Source organism: Gopherus evgoodei, chromosome 1, assembly GCF_007399415.2.
Source record: "Gopherus evgoodei ecotype Sinaloan lineage chromosome 1, rGopEvg1_v1.p, whole genome shotgun sequence".
NCBI classification, from domain to species: domain Eukaryota; kingdom Metazoa; phylum Chordata; order Testudines; family Testudinidae; genus Gopherus; species Gopherus evgoodei.
Genome location: NC_044322.1, coordinates 345,993,445 through 346,009,230, shown reverse-complemented (window position 1 = coordinate 346,009,230; position 15,786 = coordinate 345,993,445). Strand labels below are relative to the sequence as shown.

At 40.6% G+C, this 15,786-nt stretch overlaps 1 protein-coding gene across 1 annotated transcript in view; it reads left to right on the top strand.

Annotated features, from left to right (window-relative positions):
- SEMA3C (semaphorin 3C) overlaps positions 1-15,786 on the top strand; it is a 166,523-nt gene that overhangs the window by 109,126 nt on the left and 41,611 nt on the right. Inside the window, exons 7-11 of the mRNA XM_030559674.1 lie at positions 5,438-5,557; positions 7,559-7,701; positions 9,831-9,945; positions 12,137-12,206; positions 15,370-15,514. Of these exons, the coding sequence (XP_030415534.1) occupies positions 5,438-5,557; positions 7,559-7,701; positions 9,831-9,945; positions 12,137-12,206; positions 15,370-15,514 (593 nt within the window). The remainder of the gene's footprint in view (positions 1-5,437; positions 5,558-7,558; positions 7,702-9,830; positions 9,946-12,136; positions 12,207-15,369; positions 15,515-15,786) is intronic.

Here is a 15,786-nt window from a genome sequence, read left to right as displayed (position 1 = left end):
AACCTGCTGGAGTCTTTCGAGTTATTCTGCATTTCATATTTGTTGTCTCTGCTATTGAGGCCACCAGCTACTGCCAGGCTCCTTGCTCTGCAGCTGGCATTTCTACCTACCCCTCCCTCACCCCCACTGTATCACTGACTATAAATTTAGCAACTCACTTCCATATGAAAGGGCAGAGAGTGTGACAGCTGGTTCCCTTGACATCTCACTGTAGGTTGTCTGGCAGAGTGTTCAGTGAGAATGAAACCTTTGCACACAGGGCCAGCACAGTGCCTGGGCCCCACTTCAGTGCCACCTAATCTCTTTGTTGAGATTTAAGTGGGGCATAGGCCCAGGGTAGCCCTTTGCACAGGGGTGAATTTCGCCTAGAAAGAGAATGAAAGGACAGCTCACAAATTCCACCTGGAGAAAACAACATATCCTCACTTCAATGTGCCTGATCTCCAGTGGTCAGTGGGCTGGAAAAAATAACAGCACATTAAGGGCCAGATTTTCCCTTTACCTTGCACCTATGCCAGTGCAAAGTGGGTGCAGGCCTAATTCTGGTTTACACTAAGATCATTTTACACTCTAGTGGCATTATAAAGAGCCTTCAAGTGGATGCAAATGTGCATGGCCTTAATGCAAAAGGAGAATCAGGCCCTATCACTTTGATTTAACGGCGTTTTATCCTCACTTGCACTGGCTTTGCATTAGTGAAAAAGATCACAGCAGGCACAGGGAAAGGGGTCATCAGACCCTCAGATCTCCCAGACTGCAGCAAGATATGCTTTAGACATAACTCTGGGTTAGTCAGTCCATAATGAACTCCTCACTGGCTTTCACAGCAAGGAATGAAAAGCATTTACTTTGGAATGGCAGGGCTCTGGTGATTAATTTAAACGTTGTCCTGAATTCATTAAGCATGCTCGATCGATGGTTTTGTTTGCCCTCTGCCTAGTCACTGTCTGCAGTACGTTCTTAGGACTATGACAGCAGCTGGGCTGGAGCAGCAGCTGCCTGCGCAGACAATGCTACAACCACTAAAGCCACACGTGCTCTTGAATGTGCAATGTAGACATACACTTTGCCATTTAGATTTGCAGTGTGTTCAGAGACTCCTGATACCAAAGCTTTGCATTTTGAATCTGTATCTAATCCCTGATCTCTGAGGGCCCATCTGTGCTGCCCCACAGTTTTGATTGCAGGGGTGTGAATAACAACACACAACAAAGTGCTATGCTGTAACTCCCCTGTGTGGAGCTATAGGTGTGAATTAATAGGTTCCTAGTTGGTATTAATGTCGTACTACATGAATGTGAACTGGGAGTCTTTGAGTTGGTGCCTGCAGAATCCACACGGGGGAGTTACAGGACAGCACTTTGGTGTGCACTGCTATTCACACCTAGGATAGACATAGCCTAAATTAGCAGCCCAAACATAGTATGTTTTTAGCCAATGGAAAGAGCAGGAGTTGCACAGATTTCTCAAACTGTCTTAGGATTTTGTTGAACAAAGAGAAGAATTCTGTTGACCTCTGTGTACAGTATGTTGAAACCATGGCTCCATTGAAATCAATGGGAAAACTCTCACTGACAGGTCCTTTGTTCTCTCCTCAACTGAACAGAATCATCTCAGCATCTTACCTTCAAAAATATAAAGTTCCGAGGTGGCTTGGCATGGTAGTGAGCAGAGATGCAAGCAAAAGGGGATTCCAGTCTGCATGGAAGAAGAGAAAGTGTCATTTCTCTAGCATGATACTCTACTTCTTTAAATGATTGGCTACATTTCCATCTTACCTCATCAATGATCTGTGGGCAGCATGTAAAGGAATTTGATCAAAGTCAGTTATAGCTTAGTCCACTCATAAACGGCAATTATGCTTTTCACATTCTTAAATGAGTTACTGCCATCAAAGACTAGAGACTTTCTTTTTTCATCCTGGGGTTTATGAATGCCCATTAACGTCCTCTTTTCTAAGATTCTATACACACAGTAGGACAAAGGCTTGTCTCCTTTGGACACATAGGAGTTTTCTTCATTTTAGTAGAAGTTACTTTATCTGCTTTAATCTCCCAGGTATGTGACTGAGCAGGCCCCCAATATCTAGTTAATCTCCAAAGCAATATTTCTCCTTGAACTTTGAATCATTTCGGTTACACAATTTACAGTGCTCACACTTCAGAAAGTTTCTTCTTTTTTAAAAGATTCAACCAACTGGAGAACTGTACTGCTACTGAGGGAGGAGTAGAGACCCTGTGTAACTAGGAAGCCAAAGACAGAGCTGGGAATTGAGCCCAGAGCTCCTGAGGCCTAGATAAGTGCCTTAATCACAAGACCTTCTTTCCTCCCTCCTCTTAAACTGACGAATGCCACCGGAGCTAGTAAAGTATAATGATATAAACGTTTTATAGTGTGGTCCCTGTTTCTTGTCGATTTTTGGCATCACCTTCCACCTATGCAACACAGAACACAAGCTTGAAATAGAACAGGAAAAGTGAATGGCCCCACAGAGGAAAACACCACATGACAAACAAATTAGAAGATAGGAGAAATTCACCATTCTACAAAAATGCTTTGGAAGCATTTTTATGAAAAATGTATCTTTGGGCACGCAAGGAATAATTAACATGCACACTCCCTTTCTTTCCGCAACCAATGCTCCTAGGTATTTACAAGAGCAGACATACATCAGTTCAGCAATTCCCCCAGTAACAAAGAGACACAGTGTGAATTGGTTACCCTGCAAAGACAAACTGTTGTGCAGAATTTAAGCATTAAACCAAAAGGAAGTGGAGTTGACAGATATCATTTGATACCTGATTAGACTAGTAGGATCTAGAAATGCTTAAGACGTAACTAATAAAGCTGGTATGCAATAGGATTAAGAATTCCATAGCCCCATTCCAGCCTTTCTATTTTTTTCTAGGAATGAACATGAGAGCTCTGTGAGAGCCATAGGCATGATCCATTGCAGCCAATCTATTTAACAAGAGGAATAAGACACCAGATGGTTCTGGGGGGAAATCACATTGCTTTAGAAAGATTCATAATAAGCCGCTATTGATCTAACAGCACAAATAGTGGAACAAACCACACTGTGGCCATGTCTACATCTAAAATTTTGCAGCGCTGGTTGTTACAGCTGTATTAGTACAGCTGTATAGGGCCAGCGCTGCAGAGTGGCCACACTTACAGCAACCAGCGCTGCAAGTGGTGTTAGATGTGGCCACACTGCAGCGCTGTTGGGCGGCTTCAAGGGGGGTTCCGGGACGAGAGAGCAAACCGGGAAAGGAAACCAGCTTCCCCGCGGTTTGCTCTCTCGGTCCCGGAGCCAGCCAGCAAACCGCAGGGAAGGAGACCTGCTTGCTCGGGGTTCCGGGACCGAGAGAGCAAACCGGGAACGCCGCGGTTTGCTCTCTCGGTCCCGGAGCCAGCCAGCAAACCGCAGGGAAGGAGACCTGCTTGCTCGGGGTTCCGGGACCGAGAGAGCAAACCGGGAACGCCGCGGTTTGCTCTCTCGGTCCCGGAGCCAGCCAGCAAACCGCAGGGAAGGAGACCTGCTTGCTCGGGGTTCCGGGACCGAGAGAGCAAACCGGGAACGCCGCGGTTTGCTCTCTCGGTCCCGGAGCCAGCCAGCAAACCGCAGGGAAGGAGACCTGCTTGCTCGGGGTTCCGGGACCGAGAGAGCAAACCGGGAACGCCGCGGTTTGCTCTCTCGGTCCCGGAGCCACCCAGCAAACCGCAGGGAAGGAGACCTGCTTGCTCGGGGTTCCGGGACCGAGAGAGCAAACCGCGGCGAAGCTGGTTTCCTTTCCCGGTTTGCTCTCTCGGTCCCGGAACCCCGAGCAAGCAGGTCTCCTTCCCTGCGGTTTGCTGGGTGGCTCCGGGACCGAGAGAGCAAACCGCGGCGTTCCCGGTTTGCTCTCTCGGTCCCGGAACCCCGAGCAAGCAGGTCTCCTTCCCTGCGGTTTGCTGGCTGGCTCCGGGACCGAGAGAGCAAACCGGGAAAGGAAACCAGCTTGATTACCAGAGGCTTCCTCCTTCCACGGAGGTCAAGAAAAGCGCTGGTAACTGTCTACATTGGATTACCAGCGCTGGATCACCAGCGCTGGATCCTCTACACCCGAGACAAAACGGGAGTACGGCCAGCGCTGCAAACAGGGAGTTGCAGCGCTGGTGGTGCCCTGCAGATGTGTACACCTTCAAAGTTGCAGCGCTGTAACTCCCTCACCAGCGCTGCAACTTTCTGATGTAGACAAGCCCTGTGTAAACTTCTGTCTACTTTCCTGGTTGTTACCCCCTGCACAATGGATTCCCTCATACGTTGAGCCGCAGCTAAGGGAAAGACATGTAAGTGACACAATGCCTGCACTACCTACTGTCTAATCAGTAGGGATCTGGTTCATGACCTAGCAAGCAAAGAAAAAAAACCCTCCAGAGTTTTCATCTCTCAAAGGTGAACGAGTGTTTCTTATTGTTGAACAAACAAAAAATTAAAAGAAGGCTTAATATTTGTGGCTCTTGCCAGCTTGACCACACACACTCATGGCAGCCCAGGCATTTGGGTGAAAACATCAAAGGACCTAGCTGTCTGGGAGTTCATTCAGCCGCTGCTCCCAGCATGGAAGTTAAAAATTATTTTAGCTAATGTGTTGTACTCTGGGGTTGCCTTGCATTAGCCAGTGGAAATTATATATATATATTCTGACATATGGGCTGAATTTTCAGCATCCTGCACCGGGAATTTAGGTACCTAATCCTATTAAAGTAAACTAGAGTTGCATGTCTAATTTTCTTCACACTACATAGAAATTTACTCTGACTCTAGTATATAATACAGGTATTTGTTACTTCCCTTTACACTGAGCCAGGTTCACAGCATCTTCATCCAGTTTCTGCAATACAGAATCATGCTTGAGTCCGAAGTCAGCCTTGAAAACAGTAGCAACTCTGTTGACTTCAGCTGGAGCTATGCCAATTTACACTTGCAAATACTGGCCCAGTATTTTGGCTACTTCCATAACACAGAAGCTTTCTCAAGTACTTTTTTAAAAAATTGAATTTGATTCCTTTTTATACTATTACCCTGTCTGTGCACTGGTGTTTAGCAATGTAAGTTCAGTCACTAAGCTATATTTCAAATAAAAGGTTCACTACACATGTGGTTAGCTTTAATTTATTTAATTAAATAAATTAAATTTATATTTAATCATGTAGTTCCCTAAAGTTCTTAGCAACATCTGATGCTTCCTTCTTAGGCTAGATGATTGTTCCATGATTCAGAGGAAACTCAACTCCCACCGGACTGATATTTCTGTGTAGTGACTGCAATGCAAATAAAGAACTAGCACCGTCTGAAAAAAAAATATGTCACTAGAAATGGATTTCCCAAAAAGCCAAGATAGGCACATTCATGGTTTTTTTTTTCTCCTTTTCCTTTTCTACCTTTCCATAGACGAAGAGCTGTTTTCAGGAATGTACATAGATTTCATGGGGACCGATGCAGCAATTTTTCGCAGTTTAACCAAACGGAATGCAGTGAGAACTGATCAACACAATTCTAAGTGGCTGAGTGGTAAGACGATTACTTCATTAAAGCTTTTGATATGTGACTAAGAGAAAGGTTTTTTTCAACAAAGAGTTCTTTATTTCCCATTCTAAAATGAATCTACTAAGGGAAACTGTGGGCCAGAAATAGGAATAAAAACATGCCACAGACAATGCACTCTGTGTGATAAATAGGAATTCTACATGACATGGGAATTGCCATATTGGAGGAGACCCATGGTTCATCTACTCCAATACAGTGTGCCTGAAGTGGCTAAATCTGCCTCCCAGGGAAGTTTGTTCTTAACCCCTAGTTATTTGAGATTATCTGGCATAGGAAGATTTGGTTCTAATTATTTACATTTAATTTTCAAATGTAGTAAATTTAAATAACTTATTAACTATGTGATTGTCACAAAATGGCACAATGAGGAAAAGTCACCTCTGTGCAATGGTGAGGTACAAGGAATGAAACCATGGCTCCATTGAAATCAATGGGAAAACTCTCACTGACTTCAGTGGGGCCAGGATCCCACTCATGTCTTATATGCTATGCTTTATTTTATTCTTAAAACAGCTACACTTTATGCCCATGCTTAATTTTAAGCACATAAATAGTCCCATTGATTTCACTGGGTTAAAGTTAATCATATGCAATAGGTTTTGTGCTGGCCCTCTGCACAGTGGTGGATTTCACCCAATAGGAATAGGCCAAATTTATCATTCTGATTTGAAGATTTGCATTTATTGCTGCCAAGCCTGCTGAGGTATATTGAAAGAAACCAGTCTGGTCTTTCTACCTCATGCAATTGTACAGGGCAAATCCTAAAACATCTATTCTTTTTATTCATAATTCATGTGATATCACGTGTTTTGATATTAACTTGCACTTTTTGTAAGAGAATAAATGAAATATGTCAAAAGAGGGAAACTCTATCTGTTTTCTAAAATTTGCCTTTAGTTGTCTTCATTCTCTTAAGCTTGCCTACTCTCCTCAAAGTATGTTAGAAAATGGAGTGCACAGAAAGTGCTTCATTGCTCGAAAACTTACATATTGCAGTTACTTGGAAAAGGTGTCTGATACACACAAAGTATTTCCATATTCCTCCTGAGCTAGCATCATGAAATGTGACATATTCATTGATATTGGATTGAAGATTACAGAAGATATCCAAAATTAAAAATGTGACCTTTCCATCAGAGGTCACCAAAAAGTCAAAAGTGGTTTGTATTGAGTATCAACTAATCAAATGGTATGAATAATAGGAAATAAGTGACCTCCAGACTGGAGAATATAGATCATTGGAGGCCTCCAATGCTATTCATTAGATTTTAGCCAAGAAAATTGCCAAAGGAAAGCAAGTGTACTGATAGCTGTGACTGCCTAAAAGTAGTCTGCAGTGATACTATGATACACAAACAATTTGACTCTAGCTCGCTGCAGTCCTCTATCCCTGTGCTCATTCAGACTGTAGGGCATATTTATTTCAATATGTTCACCATATTCTAATATGAATATCTTTGAGGGAACTTCACTCCTCAAGCATTCTCACATCCTCAAAGCCTCCCTTGCTTTGGTTTTCAGTAGCTCTGCCACAACCTTTATCCTCTGATTGAATAGGCTTGAAAAGTAATTTGTTCATTTTCTCCCTAACAGGTTTTCAGATCATTGTTTCTCTTCTCACATTTTTTTTTCCTCAAAGAGTCTTCTCTAGCTTGCTCACTGATTCTTCTCCTGCAAGGCTTTCGATCTCTAGTAAATTAGCACCGCTGTTTCTGCTTCAGACTTGATTTTTTGAAAACTGGGACAAATCTGCTCTAGTATCAGCTTGAGTCTACAGAAACCGTCCTAGATCCCTGTCCTGAAAACACTGACACTAGTGCTTAACTTTACACATGAGTAGGACCAAGTCCTAGCATGTTGGGCAGCAGCAGCAGATGCATTCTGTGGAGGTACCTGGAGAGATCAGTAGCTGTCAAGAGTTGCTTATATTGACACATTGTTTGCTCTGTATCTGTCTCTTTTCAGAGCCTATTTTTGTGGATGCTCATCTCATCCCAGACGGCACAGACCCTAATGATGCCAAAGTGTACTTCTTCTTCAAAGAGAGGCTTACAGACAACAGTGGCAGCACCAAACAGATTCATTCAATGATTGCTAGAATATGCCCAGTAAGAATCATTTTTTGTTCAATTTTCAGGGGCTGATTTGTTGGCTTGATTGAATAATCAAAATGAATTCATTGCATTAAAACAACTTAAAAGCCTTTAATTCCAATAACAAGCAAATTTCCTGTTCCTGCTTCCATCTCCATAATGAAGAAGAAAGGCTGTTGAGTACAGAGCCAAGCCCTGACCTTGTTAGATATATCTGGAATATATCTGTAATTTTAGTAGGAATATTAGCGCTTGATGAATTTGTACACCTTGGTGTCTGGTGCAGTGTAGTTAATAACACTGACTTCCTGAGCTTGCTTTACTTTCCATGATTCAGATGTGAGCTTTACTGAATCACAGAAGTACCAAATCTCCCACAAGAAATTCAATGTAAAGGCATTTGAAAACATTGTTTTTATTCATAAAACAATTACACTTTATGCACATGTTTAATGTAAGCACATGACTAGTCCCGCTGATTTCAGTGGGTCAAAGTTATGCATGTGCATATGTCCATGCAGAATCAGGGCCTTAGTTGTTGCCCGTATTTCTCTTTTTCTGTAACCAGAGTCAATTTGGCTTGCAATGTGATTGAAGCAGCTGTCTCTTTCTCTGAGGTTATGGATGCTTGTACAATTAAAACTGTAAAATGCTCTGTTTTTCTGAAAAGCCCTTTATCCCTTACCTAAGGACAAACTGGAAATCAAGTTTGAAGGTCCCCTCTCTCCCCCTCCTGATTAATATGGGTTTTGTATTCATTGAGGTGTGTGATGTGGCTGTGCAGGGGAATGGTTGTGTGCTTTGGTTTTTGCTCAGTTCCTGTTCTGGCAGTTCAATATGATATATGACCTAGTCTTAACAATATTGCTATTCTTTGTATTTTTGGTTAGGTGCCCAGTGGTCTCTGGGTATTTTTCAATAAGACATTAAACATTATTAGGATGTTATTGTTGATATTATTGTTATAATGAAGTCCAGATTGCTTCCAAAAAGACTTGGACCTGATTGTGCTTATATTGAAATCAATGGCAAACTCCTATAGATTCCAAAGGGAACAAGAGCTGATCCTTCATGTTGATAGTAATCTACTGTAACAACCTCAATAAGGAGTGAATGTTGCTACAAGCCTCCTGGTGTCAGCCTGACTTGCCATGAGCTGTGTTAACTTTAGGTCAGTTAAGGAGACCTATTCTAATAGCATTTTTGGCAGCACGAAAGTTAATGCCCAAGCCTCTTGAGCCTGCTGGTTCAGCTGCAAAGAAAGTATGGACAGGTGGCTGAAAAGGCTTTACTCCAGTTTAAAATGAGAGAGGTCACTTTCCCCCTTCATAGCTAGGCAGAACTCCTCTTACACATGTGCATGAAAGGCAGAATAAAAGTAGAGCTGATCATTTAACATCGTTCTGACGAGTTTTCTCAAAACATATTCCCATTTATGGTGTGCTTTAAATAGTACAAAATTGGTTACTTAGGTCTTATGAATTGAATCTTCCAGGTCACTTGCCCTCAGATAACAAATACCTGCACAGTACATTAATGAGATTTTGTACAAATCTGGCATCATAAAGTTTTACCAGTTATTTCATCTTACATGTACATTTCTGTTAATGCCTCTATTAAAACAGCACTTTAATCTTAGTTCTGTTAACTAAAATAGTTCATCTTTAGAGACCCTGTCAATAAGAAAGGTCAGGGGGACAGAGACTAAGGGGTGAACTTTGCTGTAAACATTTTTTTCTGATTTCACCTAAAATTTTCCTGAGCTATTTCACTGTGATCCTTACTCTATACAGCAAACACAATTTTAAATGATTTTTATAGAAAAATGATTCAAAGCCTGATTTTCAAAGGCTAGATATGCAAAAGTGTCATGTTTGTGTCATGCTTGTGCACCCACTTTAGGCTTGCAAAGTTGCTCAAGATAGTCCTCAATTTCAACATTCATAATTGGGTCTGTATTTTCCCAGATTTGGCAGTGTTTGGCAAAGGAGTTTGCTTCATGCCTATCTCTGTTTATTGTCTTTAATATAAAAAAGGTATTTGCTAGATGATGGATCATAAAAACCTGAGAAAAGATTGCGGGTATTAAGTAAGATTTTAGTTTTGCTTTGTTATACTTTTGTCAAATTTATTTTGCTTTTCAGAATGATACTGGTGGACAGCGTAGTCTTGTAAACAAGTGGACAACTTTCTTGAAAGCAAGACTTGTGTGCTCAGTAATGGACGAGGATGGAACGGAAACATACTTTGATGAATTAGGTATAGCAGTGTAGTCTTTACGAAGTATTATCTATATCATGTTATCTTTGTTTCTATGAGTATTTGAGAATCTTAACTTCAAATGAAAAAAAAAATATACCTGTGCTTAAGCCACAGATACTGGGAGTTAGGACGTCTGAATTTGATTCCCTGTTCTTCAACAAAATTCCTATGTCACCTTGGACAAGTCACTAGGTTAGAAATCTTGGCCCCATTTAGTCTATGCCAAAAATCATATTGACTTTAATAGTGCCAAGATTTCATTATAAATTTCTTTGCCTCGTTATCCTCATCTCTGAAGCAGAAATAATAATGCTTGACTATGCACTGAAGTAGTAAGAGGCTAAATTAATGCTTGCAAAACACGTGGAGAGCTTCCGATGAAAGGAGAGATGTACGTGCAAAATATAATTGTTGCTGTTCCTACTGTTTATGCTAATGATTAAGATTTGCTTATAGTATTTTAAACTGTTTTTAGTGTCAGTTTTTATGTACCACTAATGTCCTTTTGATGACAAGACAGGTGCTTCTTTGGGTCACTTGGTAGAAGTCTCTTTGGAAGCAGAAGTTGTTGATGAGGAGGAGGATACTAAATACTACTGCTACTAAGTATAATTTCTTAGAATTTATACACGCTTTTACATCTGCAAAGCTTTTTACAAACATTAACTAACTAACCCTCAGAACAATTGTTCTGTTTGTGTAAGGTCTTATTCAGGTGTCCAACATAAATATGAGTTATTAACTTCATGATCACATATCTAAAGCTGCGTGTTTGCAGACATCTGATGTCTATGATTGTCATAGGCATGGTCACAGATCTGAACCCCATTTGTTGGACAGATAACCTCAAACAAGCTTTGCCTCAACTGGGGAGAGTGGGTTTGTCTGTGCAACACTCAGCAGGTAAAAATGACAAATTTGATCAACTGCCCCTGGCCTTATTTAACTCAATGAGTAGACTGTAGAGTCTTCTGCTTTGAGAAGCTAAGGACATAAATTCTATTTCAGATAAAATATATGTTGTTAGCTAATGAACCACATTCTAGATCTGAATCGGACTCATGCACATTACTTCCACACTTGTGTAACTATACTGATTTCAGTGGTATTGCCCCTGATTTTCACCACTGTAAATGGGATCTAGAATCTCTGTGGCTATGCATTGTTAAAAATACTTCAGTGCAATTGTTTAGATTTAGAATGTAATGGTGGTTGGATCAAATCCTAATTTAAAGTTCTATGTGAGTAAGGTTATCAAAATCAGATCCTAGATCACTGTACTTTTATCCTATGATAAAACACTATGTGGTATATATTGCTGGTCTCAGTCCCTGACATAAAGCACAAACAAAACCAAATTCAAAATTTAGAGGATCCTTTGACAGCCACCTTTCAAAAGTGCACTGCTCTCAACAGCTCCAAGACCCTGATTCATCAATCCACCCCTATTCAGCAAAGCACTTATGTTTAGCTTTGAGCATTAAGGCTTTGGGGATCATATTGGACTAGCAACTGAGCATGAGCTCTCAGGATAATGCTGTGGCAAAAAGGGATATTGTGATCATTAGTTTATCAAAATGGTGACTGAGAGATGACTTTACTATAGTGTTTCAGTACATTTGTGGGGAGCAACTACAAAGTACTAAAGAGATCTTTAACTTATCAGGGAAAGGTATAACTTGTAGCTGAAAGCTGCAGCCAGACAAATTCAAATTAGAAATTAAGCACACATTTTTAACAGCGAGGGTGATTAACTACTGGAAAAAACTCCCAAGGGAAGTGGTAGATTCTTCTAGCCTTGAATTCTACACATCTTTGAAAGCACTGTAACTTCAACTCCACAGGGACTTAAACATTTGCCTAATGTTAAACACATGATTAAATGCTTTCATGAGTTAAAGTCCTGCTGAGGAGAATGGGAGAAAATGGGTACTGAGCACATTTGAAAATCTGATCGTTTTATGTATGTCTCTAAATAGGGGCATTTGTGTATTGAGTTCATTTGAAAATCTGGCTCAGAATGTGTAAATACTGGTTTTACTATGACCAGTCTTAAATATGATGGGTCCAACCCTGCTTCCATTGAAGTCAGAGGCAAAATTCCCATTGAAGTCAATGGGAGAAGGATGAGGCCCTAAATTTCAAGCTAGAGCAATTACTCAACAGCTGTGTTCTTTCTTTCTCACAGAGGATGTATTTCTCCTAGAAACAGATAACCCTAGAACAACACTGGTGTATGGAATTTTTACAACATCAAGGTAATTTTGAAGATTTGTAGAGGCAGCCTCTGTGAATGGCCTCAGTTCCAATTCCATATAAACACAGAAAGAGGTATTTTGTGTCAAGGCAGTTGGGATTGAATGCATTACTAATATATCCTGCAACTATCATTGCCACCTAGGAGACATCCTTTCAGTCGTGCTTATTCTCATCAATTAGATGAACAATTACTTGTGATCTCTGTTGGAGCTGTACTCATTGTGCCAAATTGATCCTCGATGTATATTCAATACAACTATACCTGAGATAAATTTCCCTTCTGCTCCCAGCTTTCTAAAAAATATATTGAGAAAATGTTTCCTGTTGTCTCCATATGTTTACTAGATAGCGTGGAATAGGGTGAGCAGATGTCTCTATTTTTTAGGGACAGGCCTGATTTTGGGGTCTTTTTCTTATATAGGCTCCTATAACCTCCCACCCCCACTGCCATCCCGATTTTTGACATTTGCTATCTGGTCACCCTAGCGGGGAAGAACAAGTACATAGTGTGTGATTGACTTCAGTGGCAACTGAGGATTCTCAGCACCTCATCAAGGGTCCTTAGAACTTGAAACATCAAGCCCAGAATTCCTAAATAAATTCATGCTAATAGTTCCCAGTCTCATAGCTGGCAGATTATTCCTTATACCATTGGACTTTGGCTCCCAAAAGACACCCTTATATCCTGTTTGATCAAGTCCTTCCTGAATCACAACCTGAGTCTTCAGATCACTGCAAAACATGGGCACTCCTCATCTCATGGTAGATAAAGGCCCACCTTGCCGTAAGGACAGAATAGATAGTTATTTGAGAAAGTTCAAGATTTCTTGTTAAGTTTGCTGGGATGTTCTTTCTGAGAAACAACAGATACTAACTTTACTTGTATTTTGATGTTTTGGGGTTTTTTGCTCTTGGTTCTTGTCTCAATTATCTGAACAATGGAAATGCCACTGCCTGTCTGTCAATGTATTTCTAATACATACCTTGCTGTAACATTTCAGTGTCTTATGTTTTTTTCCAATACCTGGACCTGACCAATTAGAAGTTTTTTTGTTGAAAAATAGAGTTTTGTTGAAACTGACTTTTTTATTTTCTTTCTTTTATAGAAAATGTTTTAATAAAATGAAAAAAAATCATTTCAGTTGAACATTTTCATGTGAGAAAGTCATTTCCTGACCATGTCAACCACCACGATACTGTATGCCCCGTATGTGCCAATTATCAAACTTACATATAGCCAGGAAAAGATAGTTTCGTGATATTTAGGCAAGGGGGAAAAAACCCAACCCTGTAGCTTGTAAATAGCTGAGGTTATCTATACTGTATGACTCTTATAGCACAAGAAGAGAAAATGCTGAGGCAATGTTTAGCGATAAAAACCACACATGATTATGTTATGGATTCAATATGTCTGAGCTGGAAACTGTTATATCTAAATCTCATGGTATTCTTCCAGTGGAAATTGGGTTTGAGTTAAGGCACCATATAACCAGACTGAACACTTGGTCTATTCCAGGCCCTGTAGACATTTTCTCACTTTATACAAGGTTTTACTTTTGTCTAGGTTTCTGTTTCCACAAACCACAAGACTTCTGTTTGCTTTTTTTACTCTAGATTGAACATGTTGTGTAATTAAACCTAGCAGTCATAATGAATTTCATGTACTAGTACTGCCCATATCTTTTTCACCCCTGCAAACCCTCAACCTGAGAACAGTAATTGGAGAATAGGCTACAAGATAAACATAATTATTAACTTTAACTAAACTATATTGGTCTAGGCTGTGACTGACATGAATTATTTTTATAGCAGGAACTATTATCAAACTACTAAAGATGCATTGTCTGCAATGATCAAGTGCATCTTTTAAACCTTATCTTATGGCTCCCGGGGAAAACTTCATAAACCAGTTGTGAGGAAGAGAGAGTTCAGACAACAGATGGGGTTATCATGCATCTGAGGGCTTTCTCAAGGTAGCACATGTGGCATAGAGCAATGGTGATTGCTCGGTAATGTCGTGCAGCAGTTACCACATTTTTCTCTTTAGTGATTTTACCTGTTCAGTGCACAGCAAAGAGCAATTTTGATTTTCCTCATCTCACACTTAATATTGAGCAAATCTGGAATGTTTGGATGTTCATCTCTGAATAAACATTCGAAGTGTGCCTTCCCCCCCTCCTCCAACACACACATTGCGCCCTTCACACAGTGGACACAGAAGTGGACTGTTAATATCATAGTCAATGTCTTAGCTTCTGAAGATCATCTCCTTGACACTGGCGATCATCCTTAATGGAGAGTGCTAGGGGCATGTGCTGGCTGCAAAGTCCCTGGCAAATAGGGTTCCACAGCACCAAGGGACCCAGACAGAGCCTCAGTGGGCCCAGATTAATGGGAAGGCACAGGGCCTGTGCAACTGGATCCGTACGAATCTCCTGGGATCCCTGGAGTTAGTGGATCAGAACCCTAGTGTAGGCTGTGGGAAGGTCAAACCTCACCACTCCTGAGGAAGAATGTATAGGAAACTCTGCAAGGGGAACCTCATGAAATTTCCTGGCCTCTGCTGTGGTGTTTCCATTTAACACCGTGATCTGAGCCCATATTATTTATAGAAAGCTCAACACTGATTACAATATTCTAACTGCACTTAATTGTGATTATTGTTTTAATGAGTGTTCTATCCAGGTGTTTTATAAGGCAGCTATGGGCTCTCATGAGCTGAGGGCTAGGAGAGATGTGTTCTGTTTCCAGTTTAACTACACAGAGAGTGTCAAGTCCTGGTCTCACTGAAGTCATTTCATTGGGAAAAGGTTATGCTCTCATTTCTGCAATATTTTTAACTATTTAACCAGTCTCCGCCTCCATTTTCCCCATCTGTAAAACGGGGATGCTAATACTTTCCCCTCTCATTGGGGAGATAGATACTCTTTGTGAGGAAAATGTTACATACCCTTACAGATTAATGCTGTGTATTGTGAGGGTAAATTAATGTGTGCAATGTTCTTTGAGGTCCTTGTATGGAAGATGCTATAGAAGTGCTACGTATTATTAAATGTGTTATCTTTATGGGCAACGTTGCATCACTGAACCCTTTGTGATGATGGAAAATGTTATGTAAGAAATGGCAGATTGTGGTGCAAATATTTTCCTTGTTTTTTCCAGCTCTGTATTTAAAGGTTCAGCAGTGTGTGTGTATCACTTGTCTGAGATCCAAACAGTGTTCAATGGACCCTTTGCACATAAGGAAGGTCCTAACCACCAGCTAATTCCATATCAGGGCAGAATTCCATATCCACGACCTGGCACAGTAAGTACTAAAGATGTTTATGAAGGTCAGGCTTGGCAACTAATTTTCTTTGTTTAATGTAATGAAGTATCATAAAATTGGTACTAAAGTACAGACTATAAATTATATCTAAAGTTAGTTGTAATTCAATCTATCTGCCTGCCTACTTATTAATCTATCATGTACATCACTATAATATCTGAGAACTATTAAAATTATTAAAAAATCAATCTCTCTCTCACTTGCGCTTTCTGTCCAGCAGGTAGAAGTAAATTATTTCATTAGATGTCTGT